Source organism: Rattus rattus, chromosome 1 (genome assembly GCF_011064425.1).
Source record: "Rattus rattus isolate New Zealand chromosome 1, Rrattus_CSIRO_v1, whole genome shotgun sequence".
NCBI lineage: Eukaryota > Metazoa > Chordata > Mammalia > Rodentia > Muridae > Rattus > Rattus rattus.
This window is the reverse complement of record NC_046154.1, coordinates 24220730-24236005: the sequence shown is the minus strand read 5'-3', so window position 1 is coordinate 24236005 and position 15276 is coordinate 24220730. Positions and strand designations below refer to the sequence as shown.

The 15276-nt window shown below is 49.7% G+C and overlaps 1 protein-coding gene across 1 annotated transcript; it reads right to left on the bottom strand.

Annotated features, from left to right (window-relative positions):
* Window positions 1-613: 613 nt before the first annotated feature.
* On the bottom strand, window positions 614-13797 carry Lin28a (lin-28 homolog A). Its single transcript, XM_032888240.1, has 4 exons — window positions 13683-13797; window positions 13031-13227; window positions 2407-2591; window positions 614-912 (listed from the first exon to the last, which is right to left on the bottom strand). The coding sequence occupies exons 1-4, from the start codon at window positions 13711-13713 to the stop codon at window positions 696-698; spliced, it is 630 nt and encodes a 209-aa protein (XP_032744131.1). The 5' UTR covers window positions 13714-13797; the 3' UTR covers window positions 614-695.
* Between the last annotated feature and the right edge of the window lie 1479 nt (window positions 13798-15276).

Below are 15276 nucleotides of genomic sequence, written 5' to 3'. Positions count from 1 at the left end.
GAAAAAAAAACGCACAAGATACGTCATTCGCACATAGATAGTGCAGTTGGCATCCTGGAGAAAGTGGGATCCAAGGTGCAGTTACCCAAGGGAGCAAATAAATTAAAATCCCATTGGCCCAGAAAGGGCTGGGAGTGAGGTGGGAGCAGCAGGTCTGCAGTTGTCCCCCCAACCACCCTCTTTGCCTGTGATCACAACCCGTTGCTAGGGACTCTTCCCAGCACAGCATGGCAGGACTGGGTTATGAGGAAGCGCCCTGCGGAAATAACCTGAGAGTCTCTTCTACAGAACATAGAAGCTGGAGGGTTAGGTTCATTAATCTTGGTTTGACACTTGTTTCACATCCTGTCTAGCAAGGGAACTGTCACACAGCCTTCTACAGAAGGGCTTCTCCCCTGTAACAGCCACTCAGCAGAGCCTGTTAGAGCCTCAGATAAAGCATGCAGATTCTAGGGTGGTTCCCCACAAAAGCTTTCACTTGCTTCTAGATGGAGCGTGGTAGGAGTTCCTTTGCCTCACCCTTTCCTTCCCTCCAAGGAAAGACAGGGTGACACTGGGAACCCCGGCCTGAGATGTCATATGACAGTGCAAGCTACCCACGCAACCCACCCGATTCCCACTTTCTCCACTCTGCGGATTGATGCCTCCTCCCTGAAACTCCCCATTAGCCAAAGAATAACCCCTACTCCTGGGCCTCAATTTTGGGCTTCTGGGAGCAGGGTAGGGCTGTGGATCTCTTCTTCCTCCTCCCGGAAGTAGACAGGTTTTCCCTGAGAACTGGGGCCCTGCTGGGCCTTCAGTGGACATGAGGCCACCATATGGCTGATGCTTTGGCAAAAGTGGCACTTCTTGGGCTGGGGTGGCAGCTTGCATTCCTTGGCATGGTGGTCTAGCCCACCACAGTTGTAGCACCTGGCATGAGACAAAATGGTAAAAATGGTACTGGTGAGAGAGACATGGGAAACATTTGAAGCCTCCTTAAAGGCTGACATTTCCCCCTGTGCTTATCACTATAATCATCCCCTCCCTGGTAAACTATTTTCTGCTCCTGAGTATAAAGCTTTTCCCTTTCCTGATCTATATAGCATAGTTTTCAAAACAGAACCCCAAACATTTGCTTTACCAAAGGAAGATTCTGGAGCCAGCCGCTGTAGGGAAAGCCTGCTAGCTCAGAGGCAGAGGAAGCACCCAGCTGATCTTTCTACTCTAGCTGTGCTCAAGAAAAAAGCTCCTTCAACTCCTTTCTCTTCCCTGGGTTCTCTTAAAGGTTTATTTATTTTATATATGTGAGTACATTGTTACTGACTTCAGACACACCAGAAGAGGGCATCACATCTCATTACAGATGGTTGTGAGCCACCATGTGGTTACTAGGATTTGAACTCAGGACCTCTGGAAGAGCAGTCAGTGCTCTTAACCTCTGAGCCATCTCCACACACGCCCTCCCTCCCCCTTCCTTCTCCTCTCCCTCTCCCTCTCTACCTCCCTGTCCACAGTCCACAGGTTCCTAGCTTGGCTTTAAGGCCCAGCCTCACTGTTTAGCTCTTGTTTACATGGTAAACAGGAAGCTCTTGGGTTGGTTAAAGGTGCTTGCTAGGGCTGAACCTCAACACCAGAAACAGCTTTCTCCAGTTCACAACCTCAGGGTTCCCAATGTGATCCAAATATCCTGCAACATTGTAGATGATCCTGCAGTTACCAACTGGAAAAGCTGAAAGGAACACAAATAGGTCACAGCTGTGGAGTACAGCGTGAGGGCGGAGATGAGCCTGCCTCAGTCTTCTGTGAGGGAAGTGCTCTTAACTCCTGCGCCATCCCTTCAGCCCTATTTACCTGCTTATTCATTCATTTCTAAGTCAAGGTTTCACTCTACACTCCTGCCTGGCCTTGAACTGGCGGAGGTTCATCGTTTGTCTGTCTCCTAAGTCCTAGCATTATAAGCTTGTACCACCTAACCTGGCTAAAGAATGATCTTTTTGTTTTGATTTGACTTTTTGTTTTTTTTGACACAGGGTTTCTCTGGGTAGCCTTGGCTGTCTTGGTACTTCCTCTGTAGACCTCAAACTCAAGAATCCTGCCTGTGCCTCCTGAGTGCTGGGATTAAAGGCATGTGTAACCATGTCAGTCTAAGAAAGAATTTTTAAAGCCGAATTATATTATCTCTTCAGAGGCTAAGAGGTTCTAAGCCTCATAGCAAAACTGCAGAGGGTAACCAATTGAAGCTCCAGTCCTGTGGATCCCCAACATACCATCTCACCCCATCACACACAGATCTGCATTATAACCTTTGCTTCTAATGTCCTTGTGACCAGTGCCACACTTCACAATGGTTAGTCTCACAGCTTACGTTACCTTTGGCAATGGGATCTCAGTGGCAGTCGAGTGGCGCTCCCCTCCTGGCCGTACCTGTCTCCTTTGGATCTTCGTTTCTGCATGCTCTTCCCCTTTGGCCGTCGCTCACTCCCAATACAGAACACGCCACCAGGGCCAGTGACGCGGATGGACTCTAGACCCTTGGCAGACTTCTTAAAAGTGAACTCCACTGCCTCACCCTCCTTGAGGCTTCGGAAACCTTCCATGTGCAGCTTGCTCTACCAGATGGAAAGGCGAGATTTTACTATTTGCCTTCATTACTGAGCCAAAAAACAAAACTGCAAACCTATGACGTGTCCCTGTGAGACAGGAAGAAAAGTGACAGAACTCCCATCTCACAGATGAGAAACCCCAACTCCGTCCGAGCCGAGTGTGGCAGCACACGCCTGTCACCCCAGAGTGAGGCCAGAGTGGACTACACGAGGAGACCTATCTCAAACGACAAGACAGAACCCCTCTCCACCATAAGTGAACCGTCCCTTCTTAGGAAATACACATGAAAAGATTTAGAAACATACTGAACGCTGTATTTACAGTCACTAAGATGATATAACTGGCCATGTTTGGGGGTGCAACCCTTTCACCCCAGTACTTGGGAGACAAAGGCAGGTGGATCTCTTAGGGTGAAACCAGTCTGACATTTACACACACACACACACACACACACACACACACACACACACACACACACACACACACACACACACAGATGCATTTCAGGCCAACGTAGTGAGAACCCTCCTGAACCAGCCACTCCAAAAAACAAATAAAACCGAACAGAAATAAAAAAATACAATAGGGGTTGGGGATTTGGCTCAGTGGTAGAGCGCTTGACTAGCAAGCGCAAGGCCCTGGGTTCGATCCCCAGCTCCAAAAAAAAGAATAGAAAAAAAAAAAATACAATAACCAGGGCAAAATCTGGGGAAGAATTGAGAAATTTTGTCTATTCCTATAATCTTTTAAGTTTGAAATCATAAAGACAGTGTTTCTGAAAATTGAAGTCAGTTTCACGATAAGGATTAAAATGGAAGAGATTCCAGGAATCCTCTGGTGTGTCTGAAGACAGTTATACAGTGTACTCATATGCATAAAATAAGTAGTTTTTTTTTTTTGGTTCTTTTTTTTGGAGCTGGGGATCGAACCCAGGGCCTTGTGCTTCCTAGTCAAGCGCTCTACCACTGCGCTAAATCCCCAACCCCATAAGTAGTTTTTTTAAAAGATTTATTTTATGTGAGTACACTGTATATTGAGGACATCACATCCCAATACAGATGGTTGTGAGCCACCATGTGGTTCTGGGACTTGAACTCAGGACCTCTGGAAGAGCAGTTAGTGTTCGTAACCACTGAGCCATCTCCCCAGCCCCAATAGACAATTCTTTTTTTGTCCTTTTTTTTCGGAGCTGGGGACCAAACCCAGGACCTTGTGCTTCCTAGGCAAGGGCTCTACCACTGAGCTAAATCCCCAACCCCCCAATAGACAATTCTTAAAAGAAAAAAAAAGAAAGAAAGAAAGAAAGGAAGAAAGAAAAAAATGTCAGACAGACAAACCTACAAAGAGCTACTGCCCACTTGAAGGAAAAGTGCACAAATAAGCCTCTGCCTACCCTGCAATCCCAGCATTCAGGGAGCCTGGACAGAAAGCACCAGCTGGGGCTGCAGGCCAGCCTGGGCTACATAGTAGCCTCAAGGCCAGAACACTTAGAATGGCAGATCTACTTTAAAAGTTATATTAAAGGGCTGGCAGGATGGCACAGTGGGTACTCAGTTGCTGCCAAAGCTGAAAACTCAAGTTTAGCTTCTGGGATGCACATGAGGGAAGGACAGACTCCCCCTAGCTGTCCTCTGATTTCCACATGCACACTGCGGCATGTGCTCCCCATCCCCCAAATTTAAAAAGCATGAAAAAAAAAAAATCAACAAATTTATTTTTTATGCCACACTTTGGTACCTCTTTTTTGGCACATTTTTGGGATGAATTAATGAAGTATGGGTTTGGATTTGTGTCCTCTTTTTTTGTTTGTTTTTAGAGACAGGGTTTCTCTGTAACCTTAGCTGTCCTCGAACTCACTCTGCAGACCAGGCTGACCTAAACTCTCAAACAGAGACCCACCTGGCTCTGCCTCCCAAGTCCTGGGATTAAAGGTTTTGACACCACTGCCCTGTAGGTTTTGAGTTTTAGGTTTTTGAGACAGGGTTTTACTATGCTACTGCCTGACCTTAAATTCATGATTCTCCTGCCTCAGCCCCCAAGGTATTGCAATTACACCTGTATTCCAGGGTTATAAGGTAGGTTTGCTTATTCTTTGCCCCCCACCCTTTTTCTTCCTTTCTTTGGCCAGCTGCTCTGTTACCCAAGTTGCTCCAGAGTCTCCTGCCTCAGCCCCTTGGGCAGCAGGGACCAGGTGCACATGCCCAACAAGGAAACAGATGATATAGTATTTGATTTGGAATGTAAATAAGGATTTAGAGCACTTTCTATACACTGGTTTCCTGGAAACATCACAAGTTGCACCAAAACTGTATAAACAGTTTGCAAAGAGCCTCGCCCCTTTAAAAAGCAGGGGATGCAGGGATGGAGATGGCTCGGTGGCGGAAGAATGCTGACTGCTCAGTCCTGAGTTCAATTCCCAGCAACCACATGGTGGCTCACAACCATCTGTAATGGGATCCAACATCCTCTTCTGCTGTGACTGTATACTCATATAAGTAAAGTAAATAAGCATTTTTTAAAAAATTGACTTAAAAACAAAAAAAATGACAACAAACAAAAACAAACCAGGGGATGCTAGTCATCAGAGGACCCAAGAATCACAGCTATCGCCTTAGCACACACCAGAGCCATTGTTCATTAGTGTAGGCAACAGCACCTCCCAGCCCTTAGAGTAAAGGATTCAGAATATCCGACTATGTCAACAGAGAAGAGTCCCCCCAAGACTTGGGACCCAGAGGCAGGGTGCCTGCCTAACATACAATGGTTCTTTCTCACTTCCAGCAAAAGACAAAGAAAACATCTGGGTGTGGTGGTACATGCCTTTGATCCCAGCAGAGATCTACAACCAGGCCATCCTGGTCTCCATAGTTCCAGGTCAGACATGGTTATACAGAGACACCACACAAACACACACACACACACACACACACACACACACACACACACACACACACACACACACACACCAGGACTGTCTGAGAGCATCAGCATGTGCCCCTACTATATTCTAGTTGGCAAAATACTTCACACTAGGACTCTTGTACCATCCTAACTTTTGTTATTAAAGTAATTCCATTGATAGTACACAAAACAAAGCTTCCACATTCAGCTGCTAGGCTCATTCAAATGTAAGCTCTCCAATTAGAGCTTGAGGTTCCTCAGAAAAATGGGTAAGTGGTAGTTTTCTCCTTATCCCTTGACTGGCCTACCACTCACTATGTCGACCAGGCAGCCTCAAGTCAGAGACCTGCTCTTTTAACCTTGCTTATGTAGACCAGGTTGGCCTTGAACGGCAGCTCTTCCACCGTTAGTCTCCTGAATGCTGGAATAACAGATGTAGGCCCATAGTAGGCATCTTAGTGCAAGCATTACCTTTTGCTAGATCCAGAATCTGACGGGCCTGGTCTCACTACACGCAAACACTTCATGATTATTTATAACTGTCCAAGAAGTATTGTCATAGAAATATTGCAAGGTTGTGTTCTTTCCCTTTTTATGAAGGGTGCTTGGGAATCGAACCCAGGGCCACACACTGCTAAGAATACTCTAACCAGACCATCCCTCACTTCCAATGTTTTAGACACAGGAATATCTAAGGCATGGTGACCTCCAGTCTCAAATTGATGTGGGCAAGGGTGTAAAACCTTAAATCAGGAGTTAAATTAATGTTTGAAAGGACCCATCTCTCAGCCCCACCGCACAGAAACTACCCGAAAACCTCCTAAAAGTCTCCTAAAAGAGGCACTGGCTGGAGAGGAGCTGGAGCAGCCAAGCCAACTCTCTCTCCCCAGGAGATTCCTGCCTGAGCAGGAGCCCTCCCTGGTCCAGCTGTGATGCAGAAGACAAGCGATTAAGAAGCGGGTCTATGAGCCCGTTCCCTCCTCACTCATTTGTAAAATGGAGTATAGACTGATTTTACGGTTGTGCTGTGGGGTTTTATGCATGAAGAGTAGTTAACACTTCACCAGCCATGTATAAATCCTCAGGGAGTGCCAATTACCTACACCTTTCAGGCTAGATGGAAACAGGTTAACAGTAAGAGCCCAGTGCTGAGACGCTCAGAGAACTCTTTTTATTACTAACCATTCTTAGGAACTCAAAAAACAGCCCTCTATGAGGTCCGATTTACGGAGAGCAACCTCCTCCCTACTCCACCCACTCCTACACTAGTGAGCCCAAAGGGACAGTGTGAGTAGGTAAGGTGAAGAGATTGACTGACCCCCTCCGTGCCCCCACCACTGAAGATCTGCTTAAGACCGCCTCTGCAAGGACCTCAACGGGAGAGGCTAGGCAGGATTTAAACTGGTGGTCTCCAGGGGTGGCTGCCCATCCCCTCCCCCACTCCTTTCTAAAACATAGTTCGAATTCTTCTCTTATCAGATAGGTAATCAGTGTGCAGCCCCACCAAGCCAGACTCCCAGGGCCAGAATCTAAAAGGAGCCTGAAATTCTTCTACCACCCCCAGTCCACCCCTAACCACACACAAAGCAGGGCCCCGCCCCTCTTCCCATCCCCTCCAAAAAGAAAAGGCCTGGGGGGGAGGGGCATGGCCCGAGCTCCCCCAATAGAGCCCAGCCCCGGGGAACAAAGGGTTGACACTGGTTGGTTCTGGTGGTCAGATTCCTGGAGTTCCAGGGCACAGATCCCCCTAGGATGGCTCACCCCCACCCTCCCCCCACATTCAAACCGGACCAGTTCCTTCCTTCCTTCCAACTAGGGTTGGGATGAGAGGACAGGACTCTGAACCTCTTCCCCAGTCAGACTCCGGGGAAGGGGAAGTTTGCTGGTCAACTAGCAGCCATCTTCCTTCCCAACTGTCCTACCCGTACCTCCAGGATGGACTAGAGAGGAGGCCTCCCCTATGGCGCCTTCAGCCAAGTCCTTCCCACAGCAGATAAATATTTCAGCGGGAGGAGGGGCAGGAATCCCATTTTCCTTTTCCAATCTGTGGAAGTTAGGTGTGCAGCCCGCTTGGGCCACTGCAGGGGGGAAGATGACACTCAGGACAGTTACAGCATTTCCTCCCCGGAGCCCCACTGTTCTCTTCAGTTACAAGCACTTCCTGGCTTCTGCTTCTTTCTTTTACCGAATCCCCACCCGCCCCCACATCGAACCCCCCAGCCCAACATCAATGTGCACCGAAGAATCAGCCAAAGCTACAGTTAGAACTATCTGGTCTCTTCCAGTTCCCACACACCTTTCATTTCACCAACTTCTCTTTATGGGAGAGTTTCCCTGCACCTCTACTAGTTTATCAGGACAAAGACCAGGGCTCTTCCCTCTTCCCTAGCACACAGAGAGCCACCATTCCAGTTCTGATCGACCCCATATAGCCTCTGACCAATTCTAGGTTTAGGAACCAAAATGCCTATCAGATGTTTTACCTTAGACCGAGCAGGGAGCTAAATACTCAAACCCATGCAGCATCCCAACCAGAAGGTTCCCAAATGCCTTGAAGAGAAATCTGATCAGACACCCTAATGAAGTGAGACCAGCCAAGTATATATTTGGGAGAGCCAGGGAGTGTCCCGGACAGGAGCTTGAGATAAAAATAAGGACCTTGAAGGCAGTAATGGAGAAAGGAAAAGTGTTGGGCCCACAGCCACGAGCCTGGTTTTGCTAGCCAGTAAGATAGACTAACAGGGCAAGTCAGATATCATTTTTTTCTAGATATACTCTTAAAACCCCTAAATAATACCTTTTCATTTCAAAGATTCAACACTCGTACCACAGTGTAGTGACAGATACTGTGGCATCAAGGCTTCATCGGGAGCTTCAACTGCTAGAGGCTTAGCGGTTGGTATCATAAATGTCCCCACCTAAGGTTAACTACCATTCACCTCTGCTGAGCGGCCCAGGCCAAATGCTCCTCCACAGATCTCCACCAGATGGTGCCTCAGCCCATTGGAGGCTCAGAAGCCTGGACACTTGGCTTTCGCAATGACACCTCGGCTCCTCATGGTGGTTGGTTTTCTGGGTCCTTCCCACCCTTATGCTGGCGTTGCCAAGGACAAGGGTGTTTCCTCCCCAACCCTAGGCCATGAGCAAGGAGTGCAGGGTGCCAATGGGAGGGAAAAGCTTCCTGGAGTTCATTTCAGAACCATAGAGAAAGCCATCACATTGACTTAGAAGTCAGCAACGTGAAATCACGCTTAAAATAGACACAATTCCGAGTGTTTCCTACTCTGACTCCTCCCAGGCTTGGACTAGATAGGTGACAGCTTCTCAGAATAAATAAATAAATACATACATACAAATTAAAGAGTCGATAGATGAAGTTTAACTTCAGATTAGGAACGTTTGAGCCAAGGGTGTGCCCGCTACCCTGGACCACGTCACTGAAAACCACTGATAGAACAGGACGAGCAGCAATGTCACCCACAAGGCAGAAGCTTACCCTGTGGGAAGCGCTGCTTGGAATGGTGGGAAAGCCTTTTACCCAGGAAAAGCATGTCTCCTCAGAAGAGAGCGTCAAATATTTCATAATGACAAAGTGCCATGTGGACTCCTTCATATTAACTTTATATTAAAAAAAAACAAAACACCCAAACACATTCCTAAGCCACCTCTTCCCAATGACATAGGCATGACAGGGTTTGATTCCAAGATGAAGCCAAGGTTCTGGGGTTCAGAGAACCCCATGAATACAAGTACACAGGGGCACACTGCATGGTGCCAGGACCATATCTATCCTAATTAGTTCAGAAGCTGCGTCATTCACGCACGGCCCTTCTTTGTCTCCTCCGGTCAAAGACACAACAGAGTCTTCTGCTGATCCTCCAAGTTCCATAAGACCTTAGAACAAATACAAACTATAAACTACCCAGACATCCGTGCTCTTCTCTTGAAAGGACATTCACGTTGCCAGCAGAGGCATCAATAGGGAGGTGCAGTGTTATACACCAGGAAGGCAAGATCCCACACATGGCCCTCAACCCAAGCCCCATCCAGGCCCTCAGAGGGTGGCATTTATCATCCCTCAGGCATTTTCTGAAGGCCCAAACCACTGGGGCTCATGGTGCTGATTTTGCTTAAATTTCTGGGTCAATATTGAATTTTTTGATTCTAGACCCAGCTTAGTTCCTTTGCCAAATATATATCTATTAAAAAAAAAAACCAATAAAAACTGGGGTTGGGGATTTGGCTCAGTGGTAGAGCGCTTACCTAGGAAGCACAAGGTCCTGGGTTCGGTCCCCAGCCCCGGGGGGAAAAAAAAAACAATAAAAACTACTGGGGCCAGAAGATGGTTGTGCGCACGTGTGATCTGAGCACTGGGTCTATGCAGGTATATCATCAAGACTATGCAGGTATGGCATCACCATGTGCTACCAAAGAGCCTGTCCTAAGAATAGCAACGTTCCGAGGAGCTGCTGAAAACCACTACAACTTTATTTCCTAGTTTCTACAAATCTTGGTGGTTTAGATTTTGAACCACAGGAAACTGGAGTTAAACCCAAAGTTAAAAAGTGGTCAGGGGGTTGGGATTTAGCTCAGTGGTAGAGCACTTGCCTAGCAAGCGCAAGGCCCGGGGTTTGGTCCTCAGCTCCAAAAAAAAAAAAAAAAAAAAAAAAGTCAGGGACTTCTAGCCATATTCACAAATATCTTGCTAACCCTTTCTTTCCTAGTGAGAAGTGATTCTGCTTCCCGAGGGACATTGGCAAGACATGGAGACATTTTGGTTCTCACTACTAATCAATTCCAGATTTCAAGATCTAAAGACCTTTGGCCGAATAAAATGGGTATTAAGAGAAGCCTGTTTCATAGCCCCTCATCCCCAGCCTACTCCTTACTGGGAACAGAATGAAGTGTGTACAGGTCAGGCACTGGTGACACCAAAGTAAAAGGGTGTCACTCAACTATCCGTCACCTTGGCTATTTATACAATGACTTGCAGACTTGCCTGCGCTACAGTGTAAGGTGCTGTCTCAAAATATTAAAAAGAGAGGATATGAATCAGCACAAGGAGAGTGGTTAACAGGATGTTGGGAACTGTATTACCTCCATGTTGCAAAGGTCTTTCTTGACCCCTCCCTCTCCCTGGCATGGCAAAGGTCATCTTGAGACAATATCCTCCCCCCACCCCAACGCAATCCTACCCCATCACCAGGGTCCAGGAGCTGAAGAAGTTCCACTCGAGATTTCTTACGCTCTCTACACTCCCCCCTTCCAAAGTAAACAAGTTTTTGAGATTAACCTGTATCTACCACATTCCTCCTGAAGAGATACCTCAGCTCAACAACCAAGTTTACTGCTACGGTGTGGGCCAGGCAAGTTATGGTAAAACACCAGTCACAGTGTGTAGAGAGCAGAGAGGTAACTGAGTTCTTGAAACATGGCTGCCAGCCAAGAACCTGGGTATAGGCCTTTAATCCCAACATCCAGAAGGCAGAAAGAAGCAGGCAGCTCTCTCGAGTTAAAGGCCAGCCTGGGTGACAGGGCAAATTCCAAGCCAGCCACAGTTACACAGTGAGACCCCCTTCTCAAAAAGAAAAAAAAAAAAAGAAAGAAAAATGAAACACAAAATCCACAAATGTGGGCTGGTTTCCAAGCTAGTCTGTACCGAAGACTGCTGCTTTCTTCCAGAGATATCCTGTAACTTTCCAGTGGCTATGAATCCTAAGGGAGGCACAGCTTCTCCATTTGTCCCAACACCAGTGAACCTCCGATCAGAAGGGACATTCTCCCCAGTTCCTCCCCACTTAACCTCCGCAAGGAGTCAAGAAAGTCCTGAACCTCCTTCATACCCAACCTCCCAAAATTGAAGAAGTACCCCAGCCCATCTCTAGACCAGGAAATATTTTAATCTCTGTGATCAGATAAATGGACCAATTGGGGGGGTGGGGGGAGGCTTGCCACCCGCTGAGGAGGGCCGGTCAGAGCCGGTTCCTGTAATAAAGTGATTTAATAGATCTAAAGAGGCCAATTCCCAGTCTCACAATTACTTCCTGTGGGTTATCATTCACATATGCAAATGAGATTGGGGGGCACAAAGCCACCATCCAGAAACCAGCAGTCTGGTGGTAGTGATTGGAGTGGGGGTTGCAGGAAAGTTAAGGGCACTGCTACAGGTCCCGGAAGAAAGCACATATTCCAAAGGCCCAGTGACCCTAGGACACCAACAGCAAAGAGCTGGTCCTTAAATCCCTTCAACCCAAATCTATTTAGTTTGCACTCAACCTCCTGACTAAAGGGCCGCGTTCAGCCTACCCAGCAGCCCCTAAACAGTCCACCCAGCATCTCCTTCCCCACCCCTCCCCCTCAAGAACGCCATCCCTCAGGCTCCAACTCTTAATCCCCACATCCTCCTTTCCCCTCCCCCACAGCTCCTAAAGCTAACCTCCCTGAAGTAACCCCTCCCTGCCCGGCCCGGGTGTCAAGCTCCTGGGCCAGGGATTAGCAATTACTTCTTTCCTGGTCCAGCCTTAACCCACCAAATGTGGAAAGGGCCGGAGCAGGAACTCCCTTTCCACCGCGGAATGGCACCACAGGAACCACCCGTAGGATATTAAGAAAGAGAATGGCCAGGAAGAGGGAAACCTGAAGGCTCTATACTCCCTTCCTTGTTTAGGGTTAGGAATGTTAGGGACAGCAATCAATGGCTGTCTGGGGCCATAAATGCCAAGCTGAGGAGAATAGGGCCAGAGGCCAGTCTCTCTCTCCACCGCCTTCCCCCTCGACACTGAATTTCACTCCCTACCGTGTTGCCCTTCTTTAACTGAGAACTTGGGATTGCCACAGCCAGGAATGAAGGCCTAGGCTCTTAAGGTCTTCTTCCTGGCAGGACCCGGTGGACAGCCAGAGGTGCCTGCCAGTCCTGATCTGCAACCAGACCTCTAGGGGAGCTTTTCAGCTTACACATTGATCCTTCCGGGATCTGCCAAACCTACACTGGCCACAGGACCTGGCTTTTGGGTGGCCACCTGACTGAGGTCCGTATTGAAACGGGAAGAGCCTGACGTCGCAGGTTCATGCCCGTAGGTAGGTGGCAAATTGCTCACTCTCCTCCCTGTAAACTAGATTCAGAAATTCAGAACTCAGGGCGCTAGCACCCGGCTCAGGCCCTGCATGTGCTTCCCTGGTCAGCCTGCTCGCCCTCCCCCACCGGCAAGCACAATACAACCTTAGTTTCTGCCACATGGGGTCACCTCCCTGCCCCCTGCTCCCTTCCCAGGGGAAAGAGGTAATAGACACGTGGTAAGCCGGAGGGGTTCCCGGAAGGGGGCGGGGAGGGGGTGCTGGTAGTTAGTAGTGCCTCCTCCTTGCACCACCGCACTTACTACAAACTCAAAATTGGGGTGTCCCGGAAAAGACAGGGACGCACAATAAGGGTCCTTTATCTCCTCCAATCGGACAGGAGGGGCCACCAGCCAAGCCCATACATAGGAACTCCCAGTCTTTTTTTTTTTTTTTTTTTTTTCTAGCAAAGTTCCAGAATCAGTCTCACCTGGTGCACAAAGACGTCCACCGGGGGGTCGAGCGCGACCCCGGCGCGGGCGGTCATAGACAGGAAGCCGAACCCCATGCGCACGTTGAACCACTTACAGATGCCGGCCCCGTGCAGCAGCTGCGGCTCGTCTGCCGCTCGGGCCGCGTCAGCCGGCGCCTCTTCTGGCGCCTTCTCCGCTGCCTTGGCGCAGCCACCTGGAGATAGGGAGGGCCAGGTGATCAGCTGGGGACCAAGGAATCGCAGGCCCTCTCAGGGACCCGTCTGGGAGATCTCGGTGGTCAGCCCGCGGATAGACACCCAGGAGGAGGCAGCTACCAAGCGGCTGGTAAGAAGAAACCTGTCCTAGCTGCCTCCCCAAGCTTACACCGAGGATGCTGACGCCCCGAAAGTTTTGCTTGTCTTCCCACAACAAGTTGCCCGTGCACACGGGGACAGGCCCCCTCTTCTCTCCCTCCGCCCCCACGGGCTCCGCGTACAAGCCACTGGAACACCAGGGTTCCCCTAGTCAGAGATGGCCCCAAGAAGCAGGGAGGCCACGGGGACTTGGGGTCCCGCGGGCAAGTCCGTGGGACACTTTCCCACCTCCCTTCTATTTAGCTACTGGGCGCCCTGCACCCTAAGGTATGCCCGCTGAATCGCAAGCTCGAACCTGCAAACTGCTGGTTGGACACCGAGCCCATGGTCGTCGGCTGAGCCCGTGGCCCCGGGCCCCAGGTCGGGCGGCTGCTGGCCCCAGAGAAGTCCGGAGGCAAAGGGGTGGTTCGGAGAAGAGGCTGCTACATCTTCCCCTGCACAATAGCGGTGGGAGGGCCCACGGCTTTTCAAAGGCTCCCAAATTCTAAAAGACAATGACCCAACCCCCCGCGGGCAGCCCCCTCCCCTCCCCTCTCTCCTTACCCCTCCCTTTCCCTCTGACTCTGGCTTCGGCCCTCCCCCACTGCTCTGGTCTCTGACACCTCTGGGGTGTCCCTTCCCAGAACCTTGAGATTTGACACCCCCTCCACATACACACATCTGGAGATGGGGATCTTTTGCCCTAGAAGTCTTCAGTACCCCAGAATTTGGGATCCTGCACTTTGAGGACTCAATGCGGGTATCCAAAGCGGACACAGGTGGGGGACCGAGGGGGGGTAGTTTTATAACCACGTGACCACACACACACACACACACACACTTACACACACATACACACACCAACCCCACCCCCCGGGCAGATAATTATACATTCCAGAGAGTTGGGGGAGGGAGGTGTGAGCCTGGTGGCGCTGTCCAATCAGAAACACAAACCACCTGTCAAGGGAGAAATGGATGAGCCCTCCCCTCCCCCAGCCCCTCAGCGCCCCTCCCCCTCTTTCCCCTCAGGCCTCGGAGCTGACCCGGCTGCTTGGCGCTGACCTGCTCTCACCCCCCACCTCCGTGTGCTTAGATAGACCTGGAGTTCTGGACACTAGGAAGCCGGGATAGGGGTGCAGGGAAGCGGCTGGAGCCCCCACAGAGCTGATCTGTCTTAACCCAGGTGCTGCCTCTCAAACTCGGCCTGTTTCGGGCTGCAACTGGATGTCTCCATCTCCAAATTTCAACATCACTTTCTCTGGGTTTGTCCCAATCAGAAACAAACTCCTAATTGATTCTGTGTGAAGAGTCCTTTGCTCCCTCCTAAGCCTACACCTAAAGTTGGTTCAAGGTAGAGCTTCCTGGGAGAGCATGTGGAAACCTGAAGAGTGCCCTCTTTGCTAGCTGCATTCTCATCGGGCCCCTGCCTGCTGCGTCCCGTCCTGTCCCATCCGTTGGTGGCAGAGAATAGATTGGTGGGTGGAGGCACTTCCTCCAGGACCCGGGACATTCTGATTCCCAGTCCCTCCTGTTCTCAGTCACCATCCTAAATTGCTCTACCCTCCGGGGTAGACTGGTGTGCAAAGAGTGAATAGGGAAGCTTCTCATTTGAAGAGGTAAACTCCCTACTAGAAGATAAAGAGGGTGGACCAGAGGGGTGGCCACTGCCCTGGTCAAAGATGGACAATGGCCCGGGGCTCAGTGCACGGCCCTGGCCCTGCCCCTTCACTTCCGGTGCTCAGTTCAAACTGGACAATGCCAGCTCCGGTCAGTTCCCCTCCCCCACAGCTACAACCCATTTAAAGGGACAGAGCCTGCTTTCAGGGACATCAGCTTATCCTGAATTCAGTCTTCTCCACAAGTGTGTAGAATCTCTTGTGGTCCACACGCTGCAGTTGTGCATGTGTAAG

What these genes read in the sequence shown, in the direction of transcription:
- Lin28a (XM_032888240.1), bottom strand. Translation starts at nt 13,713, where the DNA reads ATGGGCTCGGTGTCCAACCAGCAGTTTGCAG. An exon ending in GTCCAACCAGCAGTTTGCAG is followed by an intron (nt 13,228 to 13,682) that starts GTTCGAGCTTGC and finishes CCCTATCTCCAG; the next exon opens with GTGGCTGCGCCAAGGCAGCG. An exon ending in TGGACGTCTTTGTGCACCAG is followed by an intron (nt 2,592 to 13,030) that starts GTGAGACTGATT and finishes TCCATCTGGTAG; the next exon opens with AGCAAGCTGCACATGGAAGG.